This window comes from Pogoniulus pusillus, chromosome 14, assembly GCF_015220805.1.
Source record: "Pogoniulus pusillus isolate bPogPus1 chromosome 14, bPogPus1.pri, whole genome shotgun sequence".
Classification (NCBI taxonomy): Eukaryota; Metazoa; Chordata; class Aves; order Piciformes; family Lybiidae; genus Pogoniulus; species Pogoniulus pusillus.
Genome location: NC_087277.1, coordinates 18,172,706 through 18,190,088, shown reverse-complemented (window position 1 = coordinate 18,190,088; position 17,383 = coordinate 18,172,706). Strand labels below are relative to the sequence as shown.

Sequence of the window (17,383 nt, the reverse complement as noted above, 5' to 3'; positions counted from 1 at the left end):
TATGTCTGATTATTACTCATTGATCATTAATATTAAACCTTGTGTCTTTTCAGAGTGACATGTTGGATGTGAACCAGATCATCAAAGACCTGGCCTCCATGGTGCATGAGCAAGGAGATGCAATAGGTAGGCACCGCATTTAAAACATGGTCCTTGTTACCCTCCTGCAGCATTGTAGTGTGATGTTGTGTGGTCTCTCAGGAGCAGCTGTTTGCTGATGCTGTGATTTTGAGCATTTTGTACATCCAATGATGTTTTGTCCCATTCAGTAAGGTTCCTGTGTTGGCTGGTGTATTTAGGGTAAAAAAGAATTCACAGGGAACTTAATCCATTCTCTTTTGACTGTAAAAAAGAAGCTGGAGGATATATAATATTAGCTGGAAAGGGATCCAATTATTTCTTTCTACCTGGAGCTGTAATTAAAAAAAATACTAACAGCAATTACTGTTATGCTTATTGATGATGGTGGCAGGGATCTAGCACCATAATGTACTTGCATATAGAATCTGAATTGGCTGCCCATTAGCTGATTTTCTCTTGCTCTCCAGCTACCAGTGGCTAGGAGCATGGTGGAGAAAAGTTGGGACAGGAGGTGAAAGCAAGATAGCAATCCTTAACATTATGTTTTGAGAGCAGCCCATCACTGACAGTCACCACTTTTTGTGGATAGAGAGACAAGACACAGTAGATCAGCTCCTTCTAAATTCCCTTTGACTCTTATCTTTGTCACTGCTGTCTACTGGTGCAGCTAAGAACAACTGATTTTTTTCTGCCTCTTTTATTTGTATATGAATGATAACACTGTGCAGCTTCTTCAGATGCAATTGTATACTTCCAAATCTGAGAGCTAACCATCCTAAAGCTGTGTTGAGGGTTCTGCACTCCAGAGAAGCAAAATTGCTGGAGTTATTTCTAACCTACAGTGCTCAGCTGGAGTTGCTGTGGCTGCTGGGAGCTGGATCAAGTCCTAAGACAGCCATAGGTAGAACATGAAAGAAGAAACTCTTGTCTGCTGTTTATTAATCACTCTGGAATTCTTTTCCAAGCTCATACTTCTACAAATTTCCATTAGCATAAGATTCCTTCATTTACTCTGAGGTGAACTAACTGCCTCTCACTGCAAAACATCACCCAGGTACACAGGTGCAGATAAAAAAGTCAAGATTAATTTTAAACCCAAGTTGTTGTTGTTGTTGTTTGTTTGTTGAATTTAATTTTATTTTTAATTTATTTATGCTTATTTGGAATCTCATTTTTTGTACATGGATAACTCTGGAGCCTGATTCATCTCCTAAAAGCGCATCAGATGCTAATGCCTTGAGGAACATGACAACATACATCCTTGTAACTTCCTTTCTTAAGGCAATATTTATTATTTTAAGATGTTGCCCATGCATAGAAATGACCTCAGTATAAACTTGCCTGTGAGAAACAGACTAAGTAGGACGGTTTGTCTCTGAGCCAACATAAGGTTTTTGTTATTTTATATCTGGAATATTTGGGGTTGGGTTTGTTTGTTTGTTTTCTTCTTTTTTTTTCTGTTCATTGCAGTAGATTTTTAATTGTTTCTTTGGAAGCATCTTTTCAGCCTGGCAGTCAGTCAAGACATCTTCCCAAACATTTGCTGGAAGGTCCCACTATTTACCTTTTGACATTCATATTACACACAAGTAAGGGATTATCTTAGCTCCATTTTAGGATCACCTCCACAGTGAAAATTTAAAAGCAATAGTGATTAAAAGCAATTCACTTGGCACTTTATTTGTTCTTGTTTATTTGGGTTTTGGTGGTGGTGGGTTTTGTTTGTTTGTTTCATACATTTCACTTACATGTGTGAAATGAAATCTCTGTGGGTGCTTATTTAGAAAACCCAGGGAGAATACATAGCCAAGGGATGTCAGGTGTGCTAATCAACAAAATGCTCCCAAGGCTTTAGAGCAAACTACTCTCTGGTTCACCTCAGCTGGGGGGAATTAATGGAAAGAGTTTGTCTGGTCTATGCATAGCGCAGTAACCCACTCCTCTTTCAAAAATAAAAGAGGTTTCCCTGGCATGTGGGCCAGTTCCTTAATGAACACATCCATAACACTCCCTAGGGTGGAGAGCAATTTGTGTCACAGAAGGAGAAAATTGAGGGGAAGTAGAGACTCTGGGCAGCACATCTCTGTTATTTTCTGTCTTCTGCAAATAAACTCCATGCCTGTGTTCCTAGTCATGACATCTCTGATATAAATATTTAAGCATTTGACTTCAGTGAGCACTCGCAGCTGGAGCAATGTAATGGCCAAGGTTAAATTTACATCAACAGAAAGAGTCTTTCCAACAAAATCATATAGGAGGTCATCTCTGCACAGCTTCATCACATAGGGTGCTGGTGAGGGAAAATGGTGCAAGGAGGAAGGCACTAGTAGGAGAAATCAGTAATTGTCTGTGGTACTGGTGTTAGTGATTCTGTAACAGTGGAACCCTCAGGTCAGCTCTGCTTGGGTGAGATGGGATCCACTTCACTAGGCAGAGCGAACTTAGACTCAAAATGCATCAAAGGAGGTTTAGGTTGGATATTAGAAGAAAATCTGTCACTGAAAGAGTTCACAGACACTGAGACAGGCTCCATGGGAAGGTTGTTGGATCACCATCGCAGAAGAATCCTAAAAGACACAGAGATATGATGCTGTAGGACATGTTTTAGCATCAGACTTGTTTGAGTTAAATAATGGTTGAACTCGATGATCTTAAAGCTCTTTTCCAACTGAAATGATTCTGTGGTTTTCTGATTATATCTGTAGCCTCCTCAGTCCCTAAAATGCAAAGAGATCCCAAGATCACACATCAGCCCTCTCTTTTAAGATTACAGCAGCAGGAACACAGCAGTTAATTTTCTGGATCTCTAACGTTATCCAGACCAAACATATGCAAATCTATGTTTGCACAGCAAATCCTGCTTTGCTGGGAGAAGACCCCTCTGCATCAAGTACTTCCTCACAATTTCTTTTTTTCTTCCATTTCTTATCCCAGCTTAGATCTTGGTGCTACTAACCTTTCATGTCACTCTTGAAGTCTGGGCATTTCATAATTCAAAAAAATAGAGTGAAAAAAACTTCATAACATTATCTAAAGAGGGTGCTCCTTGACTTTACAAACATCACTACGTGTTATCTGTCAAGGTAGAGCCCACAGACCCAACAAGACAAGCATAAGCATAGCAGCTGGTGCATTCCTTCAGTCTTGGAGGAACTTCTTGATGAGGGCAATATGTTCAGTCCTTCAGCAGTGTTGATACCTACTGAAAAACCACATTGTCTCTTGTAGTCTAATGATGATGAGGAAGATAATAATAATAATAATAATAATAATAATAATAATAATAATAATAATAATAAAACCTTCCTTCAAAGTAGAATGTGTTTTCATAGAGTCCTGGTATTATTTCACTTGGAAAAGACCTGTAAGATCATTGAATCCAACCATTGACCAAAAAAGCACCTTGTCTTTTGAATCCATTTCTCAAAGTGTATCATAAATGCAAATGGGTTACTTATTTTGTAAGCTTTGGAATGTGGGGAGGCTTCTTTAGTTTTGTGATTTGTTTTGGGTTTTCTTTCTTATGAAATCAAGTCAGCTTTGTTGCCTGTTTTGTCATTATTTGCCCTTCTGACTTCAAGCCTGATTTAACACTTAGACACTGTCAAGAGGACCCATCTACACCCTTCCACACATGTCTTCCTTCGGTCTGACCGCTGGAATGGCATAGCAAAGAGTCTGTTGTTAGATGCACTACTGCAAACAGAGCTGGGAAGTCATTCAACAGGATCCTTAACTAAACTCTCCTGAGTTATGTGTCTCAGTTGGGACATCTGCAGAAAATTACCACATCTTGAGAATGGTCCCTGAACACCTGATTGTAACAGCTTTAATATCTACGTTCGGTTGAATATGGTTTGCAAAGTCTCTCATTTGGTTAAGTTTCCTAAGTGATCTCAGAGGAGGCTATTATGTGAATGGGTACTTTTATGCTCTTATTGGTTCCTGATGAATTGGGAAATCTTTTCATGCTATCAACCACTTGTTCACACATGCCAGTAGAGAGCATTGCCTGTGCAGGAGAGGTACAACTGCAGTGTTTCTGAATCAGTGATAGTCTATTCCATTTTCCACTCACTTCACAAGAAAATGCCAAGTTCTTGTGCATCCTAGGGATTTGTCCTGTCATCTAAGGACTGTTGTTACCTAACAAAGCTTTACTAGAAACCATCATCAGCTGCTGAGATCTCCTAATATTACTGCGCTCAGTCGCCACGTAGGCAGCAAAATAAAAGTCACAGAGTTTTGTATGCCATTGGCCTTGCTCTCTGTGTTTATCCCTCCACTATGATTTTTCACAAGTCCTTGGCTTCAGACACTACTGAAGAGTTCATAAGGTGCTCAGTGTCCTATTAGACACAAGTTGGTGACCACTACAACTGAATCTCTGGAGTCAAGTATGGGCTACTTTGATCTTTGACCTACTCATTTTACTCAAGATAATAAGCAGCACAAAAAATGAATTAGTTTTTGTGCACAAGAGAGAAGTGGATCTGTTGGAGTGGGTTCAGAGGAGGCACAAAAATAATCAGAGGGCTGAAACACTTTTCCCATGAAGAAAAGCTGAGCTGGGGTTGTTCAGTCTGGAGAAGAAAAGACTTCAGGGAGACCTTTTTGTTATCATCCAATGCTTAAAGAGAGTTGATTAGAGTGATGGAGACAGACTTTTTGGCAGGGCCTGTTGTGAGAGGAGGAGTAATGTTTTTAATCTAAAAGTGGGAAGGTTCAGACTAGATATAACGAGAACATTTTTTTCACTGAAGGTGGTGAATCACTGGCCTAGGTTGTCCAGAGAGGTGGCAGGTGCCCTATCCATGGAAACATTCGAGGTCTGTCCAGACAGGGCTCTGAGCAATCTGACTGAGATGAAGATGTTCCTGCTCATTGCAGAGCAGTCAGACCAGATGATCTTAAGTTCCTTTCATTCCAAAGCATTCTATGATTGTTTCTTATTTCAGAGCTGGTGAGACAGCACATGATGCCTTACAAGGAAAAGAACAATGTGTGACTCTACACTTGCAAATGTACTAATGCCTAAAAATTTGTCTGCTGCTCTGTGCCTGACCCTCATAACATGATTGGGCTTGTATACTTGCAGTTAATGAGACAGCTAATTTTATTCAAGAAAAAAGACTCTTCTTTGTATGATGTTTATCACCACCAGTAGGGTTCTTCTCACACCAATTCATCCAAAGTAATTTTTGGGAAGTTGCAACTGCCATGCTTTCAATTTCTAGTAATGCTGCAGTTGATCAGTAAATGTCTTAAAGGCAGAAACTGCCCAGGTCATTGGCTATTTCTACTGGAAGGTGTTTTACTCTGATACAGAAAGGCTGTGTTTGGGAGGCCATGGCTTGAATGAGTTAAGCAAGTCAAATGAACCATGTAAAGCTGTCCCAGTTTGAGGTCACGAGCTACCCAGGGCTAGAGGACAGAAATGACTCTTATCCCTTTCCAAGAGTAAGAATGAGGATACTGCACATCAGCAGCGCTACAGGCTGGGGACAGAGTGGCTGGAGAGCAGCCAGGAAGAAAGAGACCTGGGGGTACTGGTAGATAGTAGCTGAACATGAGCCAGCAGTGTGCCCAGGTAGCCAAGAGAGCCAATGACCTCCTGGCCTGGATCAGGAACAGTGTGGCCAGCAGGACAAGGGAGGTTATTCTTCCCCTGTACTCAGCACTGGTCAGGCCACACCTTGAGTACTGTGTCCAGCTCTGGGCTTCTCAATTCAAGAGAGATGTTGAGGTGCTGAAACGTGTCCAGGGAAGGGCAACAAAGCTGGTGAGGGGCCTGGAGCACAAACCCTGTGAGAAGAGGCTCAGGGAGCTGGGGGTGTGCAGCCTGGACGAGGCTCATGGGAGACCTCATTGCTGTCTACAACTACCTGAAGGGAGGCTGTAGCCAGGTGGGGGTGGCCTCTTCTCCCAGGCAACCAGCAATAGAACAAGGGGACACAGTCTCAAGTTGTGCTGGGGGAAGTATAGGCTGGATGTTAGGAGGAAGTTGTTGCCAGAGAGAGTGATTGGCATTGGAATGGGCTGCCCAGGGAGGTGGTGGAGGCACCGTCCCTGGAGGTGTTCAAGCAAAGCCTGGCTGAGGCACTTAGTGCCATGGTCTAGTTGACTGGGCAGGGCAGGGTGCTAGGTTGGACTGGATGATCCTGGAGGTCTCTTCCAACCTGGTTGATTCTGTGATTCTATGACTGTCTGATTTTAAAGAGAGATTCTATTTACAAGAGCATATATACAAAAGGCAATCAGGTAGGATAAGTACAAAACCCATTAATCCCAAACTGGCCTTCTAGAAGCCTCCACCACTTCCGCCCTCAGTCAGCCTGAGGGTAGGCCGGAACTGCGCTCCCCAGCTGGGGCCTGCAAGGCCTCCGCAGGCCGCATGAGGCAGCTCAGCTCCCTGCCAGCCGGCAGCCATCTTCCCCACCAGCCCCGAGACAAGGAGCAGGAACTGCTGCCGGAGAGAAGCGAAGGGAGCAGGAGGCAGGAGGGAGAAGGGAAGGGAATCAGTCAGGCACTGACCAGAAGACAGAATAGAGTAACAATATTTCAGTATCCTGGGACGAGCAGTTCCATAGTTCCATTCCCCTGGCGTGGGCCTTTGTGCCTGCGGTTTTGCTAATGGAGACCCAAGGTCCCTCAAGCCACCACGAAAGCGAAAGGGATTTCAGAATCACAGACTGATGTTTGCAGAGATTATTTTGGAGGAAAAATGAAGAAGATCTGATCTGATCTGACCATCAATTTCTGCACAAAGAAAGTCTTGTTGCAATACCTCCTTCCTCACCAGAAAAAGAAGGTAATTAAAAGAATAGAAGCGAATCAGTCCTGCTACCATGATATAACATCCTCCCACATGCAGATTTGGGGTGATTAAACCTAGATGCCGTGCGAGGGCATCACAGAATCATAGGATGGTTTGGGTTGGAAGGGACTTTTAAGATTCTCTGTTTCCAACCCACTGCCATGGGCAGGGGCACCTTCTGCTAGACCAGGCTGCTCAAAGCCCTGTGTAACCTGACCCTCCCTGGGCATCAGGTGGGAACTGTAGATACCTCAGGTTGGAGTGGATGATCTTGGAGGTCTCTTCCAACCTGGTTGATTCTATGATTCTATGATTCTCAGGCCACTGAAAGCACACACCAGGCAGTGAGAGTCATGGCCATACCATGTGCCCTCAGGACAATCTTCATATGCAGTCTCTTCTATGGTAAATATCAGTAATTGGAAACTGCTTGTCTCTGTAATAAAAGAGCAGTAAATTGCTTTGCATCTGCTAAATTGGTAATATTTCTGTTCTCTGCCATTTAGCAGAGAGCAAATGAAGTGAGGCATCTTTTTCTTTGGTAGGATGGGCTGTTTTCCAATAGATACACACAAGACGATGCTTGAATTTTAAATCCCTGGAAGATGTATCCTAGCAGGCATGGCAAACCTCTGGCAGGGGGATACCATTTTTCAGTGCCTACATATGTAGCAGATACTTGACATTTCTCAGATGCATTTCAAGGACAGTATAAATCACTCAGGAGCTGAAGTGCTGTAAATTTACATTGTTTTTTGACCACTGCCTTTAAGCCACTTTTATTCTTATGGACTAAGGGCTTGGGTTGTTGGCCAAGGAAAACTAGCAGGAAGAACTGGCTACAACATTTTAGGGTAGTTTAAATAGTCTTGCTAGAAAATTAGGGTGAGTGCCTATTCAGTGCCTCAGTTCTTACCTCTGTTGCATATTTCCATGTGGAAGAAGAAAGCCCTACTAAAATCAGATCAAATGCTAGATTCTGTTTGCCTTTTGTTGGACTCACAGAACTGCAAGTCGTATTTCATTGCACCAGATTCAGCCAGTGTGACTCATTTAGCCTTAATTTGCCATACAGGAGAGATTATAATGATTTATAAAATGTTGACTTTATAACTTGATGTTTACAGTGGAGTTTGCAAATGACTAACCCAAAGCCATTTAAAACTTCATTCTTGAAGAACTGCCATAGCTTTCCTACTCTTTAACATCTACAGTTGTGCCTGTTGACAGCCTGAGGGGCTTCTGTCCATCGAATGATGCTCATTGAAAACTTTACAAAGTATATGGCAATTAGAATGGGCAAAATTCATTTAGAATGAGCAACAATCATTTCCACACTGAAAGAAATTTCACTCCAACATGGGCTTTCAGTCAGTAAAAAAACCTTTATACATTTACTAAATACTCCTCCCTGCATTGTTTTTTTTTTCTTTTATAATTGTGCTTCCCTTTGTGTTATATTGATTATTTTTAACCAGAAATTGTAGTGATAAAAGAGGGTTAAGCTTATTAAAGTGCTAAAAATAAAAGCATGCTATGTAACCTGGAGGGGCCCATTTTGGTCACTGCCAAGTGGGAACATTTTGAAGTTCTCACTCATGAGCTCATTTTCCTGCATTTCAAGTGGTTTTACTGAAAATGCTGCCTTTTGAAACCAGTCCATTGTTGCTGCTACAAAGACTTAGGTCACACAGCGATTCCTTGATACATTAGAACAAAACTCCCACTCCAGCCACTGTCACTCCCGTAATTTCACATATGAGACTCCTGTTGGTCATTAGAAGGGCTTGATCTTTGAAGACAGATAGATAGATAGATAGATAGATAGATAGATAGATAGATAGGGTTGAAAGACACCTCTTGGGGTCATCGTGACATGTCACAAAATCATATCAAATGACATCTAGAAGCTTGTTAGCTCTGTTGCCTTCACTGCTGCTATTGAAAGGCTGCATTTTAGCTGGGTATCTTGGAATCTTCTTCCTAATTCCTTAGTGCATTTGTTTGCAAGCACCATCTGCTTCAGTGCAACCTTGTCCCTCAGTTTAATAACATGGCCATCACATCACCTTAAGGTTTTTGTTTGTTTTCAAACTGTACAATAAATTTGTCATCACAGACTGAAGACAGAAAACTGTGGTGGGATTCAGACTTTTTGAAAAATCCCAGACCCAGGGCTGGCTTATGTCCCCTCACTGGGAAGTCACTGTGTCTTTGTACTAAAAACAAGGAGAAAGGAAAAGGCAGCAGGGTTTTTTCAGTCTACCTAGGATCCCACCATCCCTCAGAAAATTATTGCCTCTTCATCCACAAGCAAGGTACCTTGGCAAGAAGCCTGAAGGTGAACAAGATGAAGCTGTGAACCACCACTCACATTCAGCATAGATGTGCTGAAATAGCTGTGAGTGACACATTCTTCACTGACTAACTTCATTGACTTATTACTTACTTCCTTTCAATTTGACCCAAATTCTCTTTCCTTCCCTTACTTTCCTGTGTTAATCAGCAGAAATTTCTAGTTAAATTGCATTACATATTTATGCCTTGCCTTGCTTTTATAGACATTTAGAAGTGTTTCAATGGGGTTTTTTGCTTGTTTTATTTTTTCCCATGTGTCTCAGGATTACAAGTTACTTCAAAATTGTTTTTAATGAGAGATTTGTTTATTCCAAGACTGGTATTGCCCCATTAGGAAAATAAATGAGCAGAAACAGTGCCAGCCTCCTCTTGTAACATCACATCAGCTCATATTGGACATGCACCACACATCCATTCTACTTGTGAAAGCCTGTGCTGGGAAAAAACACTGATGATGTTTACAAGACACAGGACGTAACATATGATTAGTCCATTCCGTGTATTACTATGAGGGTGATCAGCACGTGTAGCTTTATGTAACAAAAGCAAACCTCCTTGGGCCCCTGTGCAGGCAGCAGAAAGTTCTGGGTTCCTCTGGAGGGCCACCTGCAGAAGCTTCTGTAATTTCTCCCTGCCCCAAGAGAAGCACAGACACATTACTCTTGTTTCAGTAAGATGCATTTTATAAACTTGTCCTTTGTAAGTCTTTGATACCCAAAAGGTTAATTTTCTGAGCACAATCAGCCCTTAAGAAGCATTGAATAGTGAAGAATTTCACAAAGATCATGGGGAACATCAAATACATGATCAAGTTCTGTTACTGTGATTAGGAAGTTGTCACTGTCTAGCACACAGACCTCCAAATCTCCCAAATCTGCCAAATCTTCTCAAAAACCTTTCCAAATCTCATCAGAATGTAGCTTAAAGCATGGAGGTGTTTTCCTATGTGAAGCTGTAACCCCAAATCATAGTCAAACTTTGTGCTTCTAAAATTAACAGGTGTCCCAGTAGGATATATTCTTAATTTTGGTTCAGCTTTTCATCTGATTTTTTTCTTCTCTTCTCCCCATGCTAACATGTGACACAGCTGGATTGTAGGAAAGCTATCCATGATGTAGCTTTGAGTGGTCAGGATCTGAATTTCAGTTGATGGAGACTAGTGGTGCCTTCAGTGGCTGTCTTTTATGGACTTCCAGAGGATGCATAAAACTTTTGTTTTAGACAAAATCAATCTAGTTAATATGCATCATTTGGTCATGTTTACACATTGACATGAATACTTTTCAACAGCTAGGCAACCAAGGATTTGTCACCTTGGGTGAGTGACAAGTTATTTTGGCTGATGTATCTTGTTTGTGCTAATGACATATTAACTCTTGGTTTCTCTGCCTTGTGCCCTAATATTTCCATATGCAAAGTGATGGAAATTACATTGTGTCATGTGCTTCCAAATTATGCAGCACTGTCTTAACATGCAAATATAGAGCCAATCTAGTCGTAGCTCTACCACTTTTCATCTATTTGTCAAATTAACCACAAGATACCAAACATCTCTCTACTGGTACTCCTATAAATTATGTAGAATGACCAATTACAGCTTTGTAGGTCACCCTCAATATCATAGAATCCTAGAATCACATCTCTTTTGGGTTGTAGTCCAACCCCACTGCAGTGAACATGGTCAACTAGATCAGGCTGCTCAGAGCCCTGTCCCACCTGACTTGGAATGTTTCCAGAGAGACGGGGTTTCTGCCACCTCTCTGGGCAACCTGTGACAGTTTGGGACATGATTCTACTACCTTGTGGTACTACAGCTTGCAAACAAGATGCTCATCTTGTTATGATCATGAGTAAATTGTTGTTGCTGAAAAGTCTTTATCTTAGGTTTGTACCCTGAAATTATCTCTGTTTTCTTATTTTACAGATAGTATTGAAGCCAACATTGAGAATGCATCTTCTAATGTAGAATCAGCCAATGAGCAGTTGGCAAAAGCCAGTCAGCACCAGGTAAGTAGGTCTAAAAAAAACCCACACAGCTACTTTCAGTAAGAGTGTTTAAAATAAACAGAATTCTTGGTGACACCTGGAAAGATGATAAAGCAAACTCTAAGAAAGATAAACTTTTTTTCTTATGTTTATGATTAAATTACTTGTAGCATCGAAAATTTACATTAGAGGAGTCATCAAGAGATCTGCATATTAAAGAAACATTTCCCAGTAGGAAACTCAACAATTAGCTACTGTTGTTCTTAGAAAGACATCATAAAAAGTGTATCATTTAAGATATGTGTTTCTTATTGGAGCGATTCCCTGTAATCAGGCAGCAGTGCTTTACAGAAACAACTGAAGTGTCAAATGACATGATATTGTTGGTGAATAATGGCTGTGGGAATGGTGTTCAGCACTTTTTAAAGGCAATTTGAAGGTGGTTTAGTTTTGTTGGTTTGTTATTGGTTGTTGTTTTTTTTCCTTCATTGGAGCAAGAATAAAATACACACACACAAACATAAATCCTTTAGAAAATAGCTTGACCAGAAAGAACTCTTCAATGGTTATAGTTAGTGCTTTCTAGGGAGGAAAGAGGGAAAGGGAAGTGAACAAAGAAAATGTGTAATTTCTTGCATTGGATTGACAGAACAAAAGCTTTTGTTTTGCTTTTTCCCTCAATCATAAAGCGGTTTGCTGAAGCACTGAGTGTCATATATCTGGAATCTTGCTGTGACAATATGTAGCTGAGTACATAGTGCCTCCTTCTTGGTTCTTGGACACAGCAAATTCCGAGGGTCTGGTACAAACAGAAGGAATAAGGGCCACAGGCATTTTACTCCACTGAAAAGAAGTACTGTGACTTTATAATTATCTACAACTCATTTTCTGGTGAAATCGACTTTGCTAATTGTGGGTAATATGAGAAACCTTTGTAGAACTTGATACTGCCAAAACTAGGTTTGGTGATCAGGTACATCTTGGTTTTAAAGGCAGATACATCCAGTGCAGTGTGTGTCACCCTGCTTGTAACCCTGCACTTGCTTTGAAAATAGCCTGTTGCATTTTTACTACATGAAGTAGTAGTAAATTTCCTAAATGAGACTCAAATAAATGTATTACTTGACAGTAGAGCTGATCACAAAGCTGCAAATGAGTTAATGATAATTTTGGCTGAAGTCAAAGAGTAGTCAGGCAGAAAATAAACTCAGCATAGCATAAAGGATCTGCTTTCTTCAGCTGGCAGGAGCCGCTGAAATAGCCTGCCCGGTTAGGGAGGTTCTTTGTTCCTCAAGTATTTTGATCAAGATAAAGACATAGTCAGTCAACCATTGCTAAGCTGATAGATTTGTAGTGAATGGTGTTTATGGGAAAACACTTCAGTCTCCCTTGCCCTTAAAACAAGCCTATAGAGACCAAATATCACTTAAAAAGTTCTGATCCCAAGGAAAATGTCTAATCCAGATCTTCTGAAGAGGACAAATCACTATTCTGTACATGACTGTGTAAGGATCAGTAGACAAAAGTGCGCAATCCCAGCTTGCTCTCTTCCACTTCTTTCATGAGGTTCTCTGAGATGCGGACATAAAATGAGATGAAGTTTCTGTGACTGATTGCTGGCCTTATGTCATAGAATCTTAGAATCAGTCAGGGTTGGAAGGGACCACAAGGATCATCTAGTTCCAAACCCCCTGCCATGGGCAAGGACACTCTACCCTAGATCAGGCTGGCCAGAGCCTCATCCATCCTGGCCTTAAACATCTCCAGGGATGAGGCTTCAAACACCTCCCTGGGCAACCCATTACAGGCTCTCATCACTCTCATGCTGAACAACTTTCTCCTCATATCCAGTCAGAATCTCCCCACCTCCAGCTTTGCTCCATTCTCCCCAGTCCTGTCACTACCTGATATCCCAAAAAGTCCCTCCCCAGCTTTTTTGTAGGCCCCCTTCAGATACTGGAATGCCACAATAAGGTCACCTGGGAGCCTCCTCTTCTCTAGACTGAGCAGCCCCAACTCTTTCAGTCTGTCCTGATAGGAGGGGTGCTCCATCCTTCTGATCATCCTCGTGGCCCTTCTCTGGACACACTCCAAAAAGCACCAAAAGCAAACATATTCAGGTAGGTATTCTCCCTCTGAACAGTTATCTATTATTTTTAAATCACGGGACAGAAATAGGCACATTTGCAGCATGATTTGGTGGAAATTGGTGCAACAAAACATCGAAGTGATATTTATTTGAAACAAAACTGATCTCAGTGACACATTCTCACTCATTCTGATTGTCTCACAGGTCTTGCATACACACCCACACCTCCACATAGCATACTTCACATACTCTTAGTTCATATGATCTTAGTTCTCTTTTAACCTAAATGATTCTATGATTCTGGCCTTCCATGTTGTATGTGTGGGTTTGATTGCTGTAGAAACATCTAAGATGAATCTGGGAGAATGATCAACCAGATTACTTTGTGGGTGAAATTCTTTTGTGGAGGCTGCCGTAGTTTTATACACTTTAAATTCCCTTGGTACTATTCTGTCTGCTCAGCACAAACAGTTTTTTACATCTTACTGTGTAGTTTTCCTTCTTTTGTTAAACTTCTAATTAATTAATAATTTGTCTGTTAGCTACAACCTCTAGTACAGTGTGATTGTCCTGTTCCTATTTATATGGAAGTATGTGTTTAAATATGTGTGTGTGTATGTATGTATTGTTTTATATTGACAAATGTATACATAAATTGAGAAATCAGAAATGTCAACATCACAGAAATATTCCATCTTAAGACCTACAGCAGACCTTAATGAAGGGATTTCTGTCGTAACTTTTGCATGAAATGCAGTGCAGTCACTTCGACAATACAACTCAGAGCACCAGCCCCAACCTGTACATTAACATAACAAAGCATCAGTAAATAGGTTTTATTTAACTAGTACAAAATAAGGTATTTAGATTCCCTGAAATGATAGATATGTTTAAACAAATGGAAATATCTTCCTGCTGAACTCTTTTGTCTGTATTTTAAATGTTGTAAGGTGCACCATTATCTTGAGATGTTTGTGTTTACAGTAGTATTTTATTCCTTTGCATGAATTCTCATGTTCCTCATCTTAACTCTTTAGTCACCCACAAAAAAAAAAAAACCTACCTGGAGGGAGACTGTAGTGAGGTGGGCATTGGTCTCTTCTCCCAGGTATGAAGTGATAGAAATAGAAGAAATGTTTTCAAGTTGTGCCATGAGAGATTTAGCTTGGATATTAGAAACATTTTCTTTACTGAAAGTGGTCAGGCATTGGAACAGGCTGCCCAAGGAGGTGGTAGACTTCAGGACGTGTTTTAGTGCACATGGTAGTGTTGGGTTGATGGTTAGACTCAATGATCACAGAGGCCTTTTCCAAGCTTAATGATTCTAGGATTCTACAGTTTTCCTTCCCACCAAACTATAAAACAATAATGAGGAGCATATAAGGGGATTATATGCTAAGTAAGGTAGTGGTGACCAGTTTTCAGGCTGGACAAGGCCATGGAGTGGTTCAGTGCAGTCCACAACCAGCCTCTGCTCTTATCCCCAGGGAAGGGAGCAGCAGGTGGTTGTGTACATGATTCTGCTTCCCTCCTCTCTGTTCCCTGTCTTCTCATGGGCCTGCACATCTTCCTTTTCAATGAGTATGTACATCAGGAGATAGGCGTAACTCTTTGCTGGCCACTACAGAGGGGTAAGACATGACATTCCAACCCTTGTGTGTCTCCATCTGATGTGAAGCAGCTTCTCTCAGTGAAAGGCTTGGACTTCATTGTTATGAGTGAGCTCCAGAAAGTAGATGTTCTTAATTGATCCTTTTTCTCTTGATCTTAAATGCCACAGGAAGTCTCCAAGTCCATGCTGGATACCATAATTGGTAGACTCATTACTGTTTCTACTTCCTCTTAGAGTAGATGTCATACCTTGCCAGTAACTCCTCCCTGCTTCACCAAGCAAATTCACTAAAGACTTTATGATGGCCAAATATTACAGAGAATCTGTGGACCATATAGAGAACCAACACCCATTATACCTGTGCATGATACAGGAAGAGTTTATTTTAAGTCATGTTCACTTTACTTCCATTTGTTTTCTCCCTACCATTGTGATCATGGTAGATCTTCTGATTTCAGCATTGCTTGATTTATATTGGCTGAGAGCTACTTGAAATATCTGTGCTGCAATAGAGGATTTGGTAGATGAACTTATAATTAATCATCAGCAAAACATGTATTAAATCCCAGAGGCAGAAGAGGTTTGGTAGGAACTGTCAGAGCTTTGGAAAGATACTGGGTTGAGTTTTGTGTTGTTTTTTTTTAATTATTACCAGATTTTTTTCCCCTCTCATTCTAAGTTATTATCATGTATTGGGTTTGGCTGAGCTGGAGTTAATTCTCCCCTGAACATTCTTCTAGTGCAGTGTTTTGCAGTGCTGTAGCTAGGTGTTGATAACACAACAGTGTTTTGACTGTTGCTGAACCAAGCACCAAAGGTGTGCTTTTCCAACATTTTCCTGTCCCAAGAGTATGCTGAGGGGTGGGCAAGATCTTGGGAGGGGACACAGCTGGGCCAGCTGACCCAAACTGACCAAGGGCATATTCCATGCCATATGATGTCAACTCAGATACATAAACTAAGCAAAGGGAGGAAGTGTGGGGATATTCATGCATGGCGTAAAGTCCTCCAGAGCAGCTGCTATGCGTGTTAGAGCCCTGCTGATGGGAAGCAGAGAATAACATCTCAGTTTGCTTTTGCTTCCATGCATAGTCTTTGCTTTTGCTTTGCATTATTAAAATTGCTTCTATCTTCCTATGGGCCTTTTGTTGTGTTTTCCCTTCTCGCCTATCCATCTAAGAAGGGGAGTGATAGAGATGCTTTAGTGGGCATTTGGCCCCCAGCCAGGGCCAAACCACCACATATCATTACAGAATAGATGTCCTTCAACTTATTTTTACTACAGGTAACAATTATGCTGAGCCACTGCATCATGTGTAGGAACGTGCAGAGCCAAAATGCAGATTAAAGTACAAAGTTTGGATATTGATACCAGAAGTAGAGGAACAAAGACTTTTTCCATATGAAACACCTCTTGGTTACAAAGCTTGACTGGTTTACTTTGTTGTCACACTTATCACTAGAAAATTCAACTTTAAAAAATGACTGAGTGGCAAATAAATCTGGCAGAGAGAAGCTAGAAAAAATAATCTCTTACAGCAGACTTCCTAAAGTGCCTTTCTTTACTGTAAGGTTCTGATACCTTTTGGACCTAAAACAGATATGAGGACCCTTGCCATTTAATACCAATGACCCAGATTTGTCTCCTGAAATGTCACTGTCCATGTTCCTATAAAGAGTTATTCATCCCACTTGTCTTAAAACATCAATTCTACATGGGTCAGTTTGCTTTCTGGAAGATGAGGATTTATTGGAATAAATATGAGTGTGTTTGGTGGAGAAATGTATGTTTGAGTTAAGTGTCTGGACTCCCTTTATACCAATCAGGAGGAGCTGCTTCCATGTCTTCTTGTCTCATCTCCTGGATGTCTGACACAAGTCTGATGACAGGTCTTTCTGGACATGTGTATTGTCTCCTTTGTCTATAAAGCACAGATGATAGCAATAACATCACAAATAAGGGAAAACGAATCCTGTGCCTATCACGTCATGATTTATGAGAAAAAAAAGAGGAGATTTAGACACCTGATAGACACCTGCCTTTGAGATTAGCTTAGGTGGTCTGCCTGTGATGAGATCACTCAGTTTGTTATTAGCTGCCTGCAGATGTATTGAGAGGAAGAAAAAGAAACTCCACGGGTATCTATTAAACCAGTTACTCTTTTTGATGGCAAGTTTTGGCCTAAGTTCAGCTTGGCCACACTGACTGAAGGACTCTGTGTGCTGACTGTTGAAGCTAATTTGTTTTGGAAGAGCTGCTTGTGTTGCTCTGATTAATGCTGGTTGTTTTCCTTCCCTGTATCCTTTGTGGAAGTCAAGCTAATTTGGATTCACTGTCATTACAAAGGCAAGAACCAGTTCAGTGACCCACTTGTGTAGTGTAAGAACAATGAACGTTTTTTTCCTTGTAAAGAAGCAATTCCTGGGCCTGGCTTCCAGG

At 41.0% G+C, this 17,383-nt stretch overlaps 1 protein-coding gene across 2 annotated transcripts in view; it reads left to right on the top strand.

The window, feature by feature from the left end:
• TSNARE1 (t-SNARE domain containing 1) overlaps positions 1-17,383 on the top strand; it is a 477,462-nt gene that overhangs the window by 300,362 nt on the left and 159,717 nt on the right. For both annotated transcript variants that reach the window (XM_064154390.1, XM_064154391.1), the window contains 2 exons: positions 54-126; positions 11,181-11,263. In XM_064154390.1, coding sequence (XP_064010460.1) covers positions 54-126; positions 11,181-11,263 — 156 coding nt within the window. The remainder of the gene's footprint in view (positions 1-53; positions 127-11,180; positions 11,264-17,383) is intronic.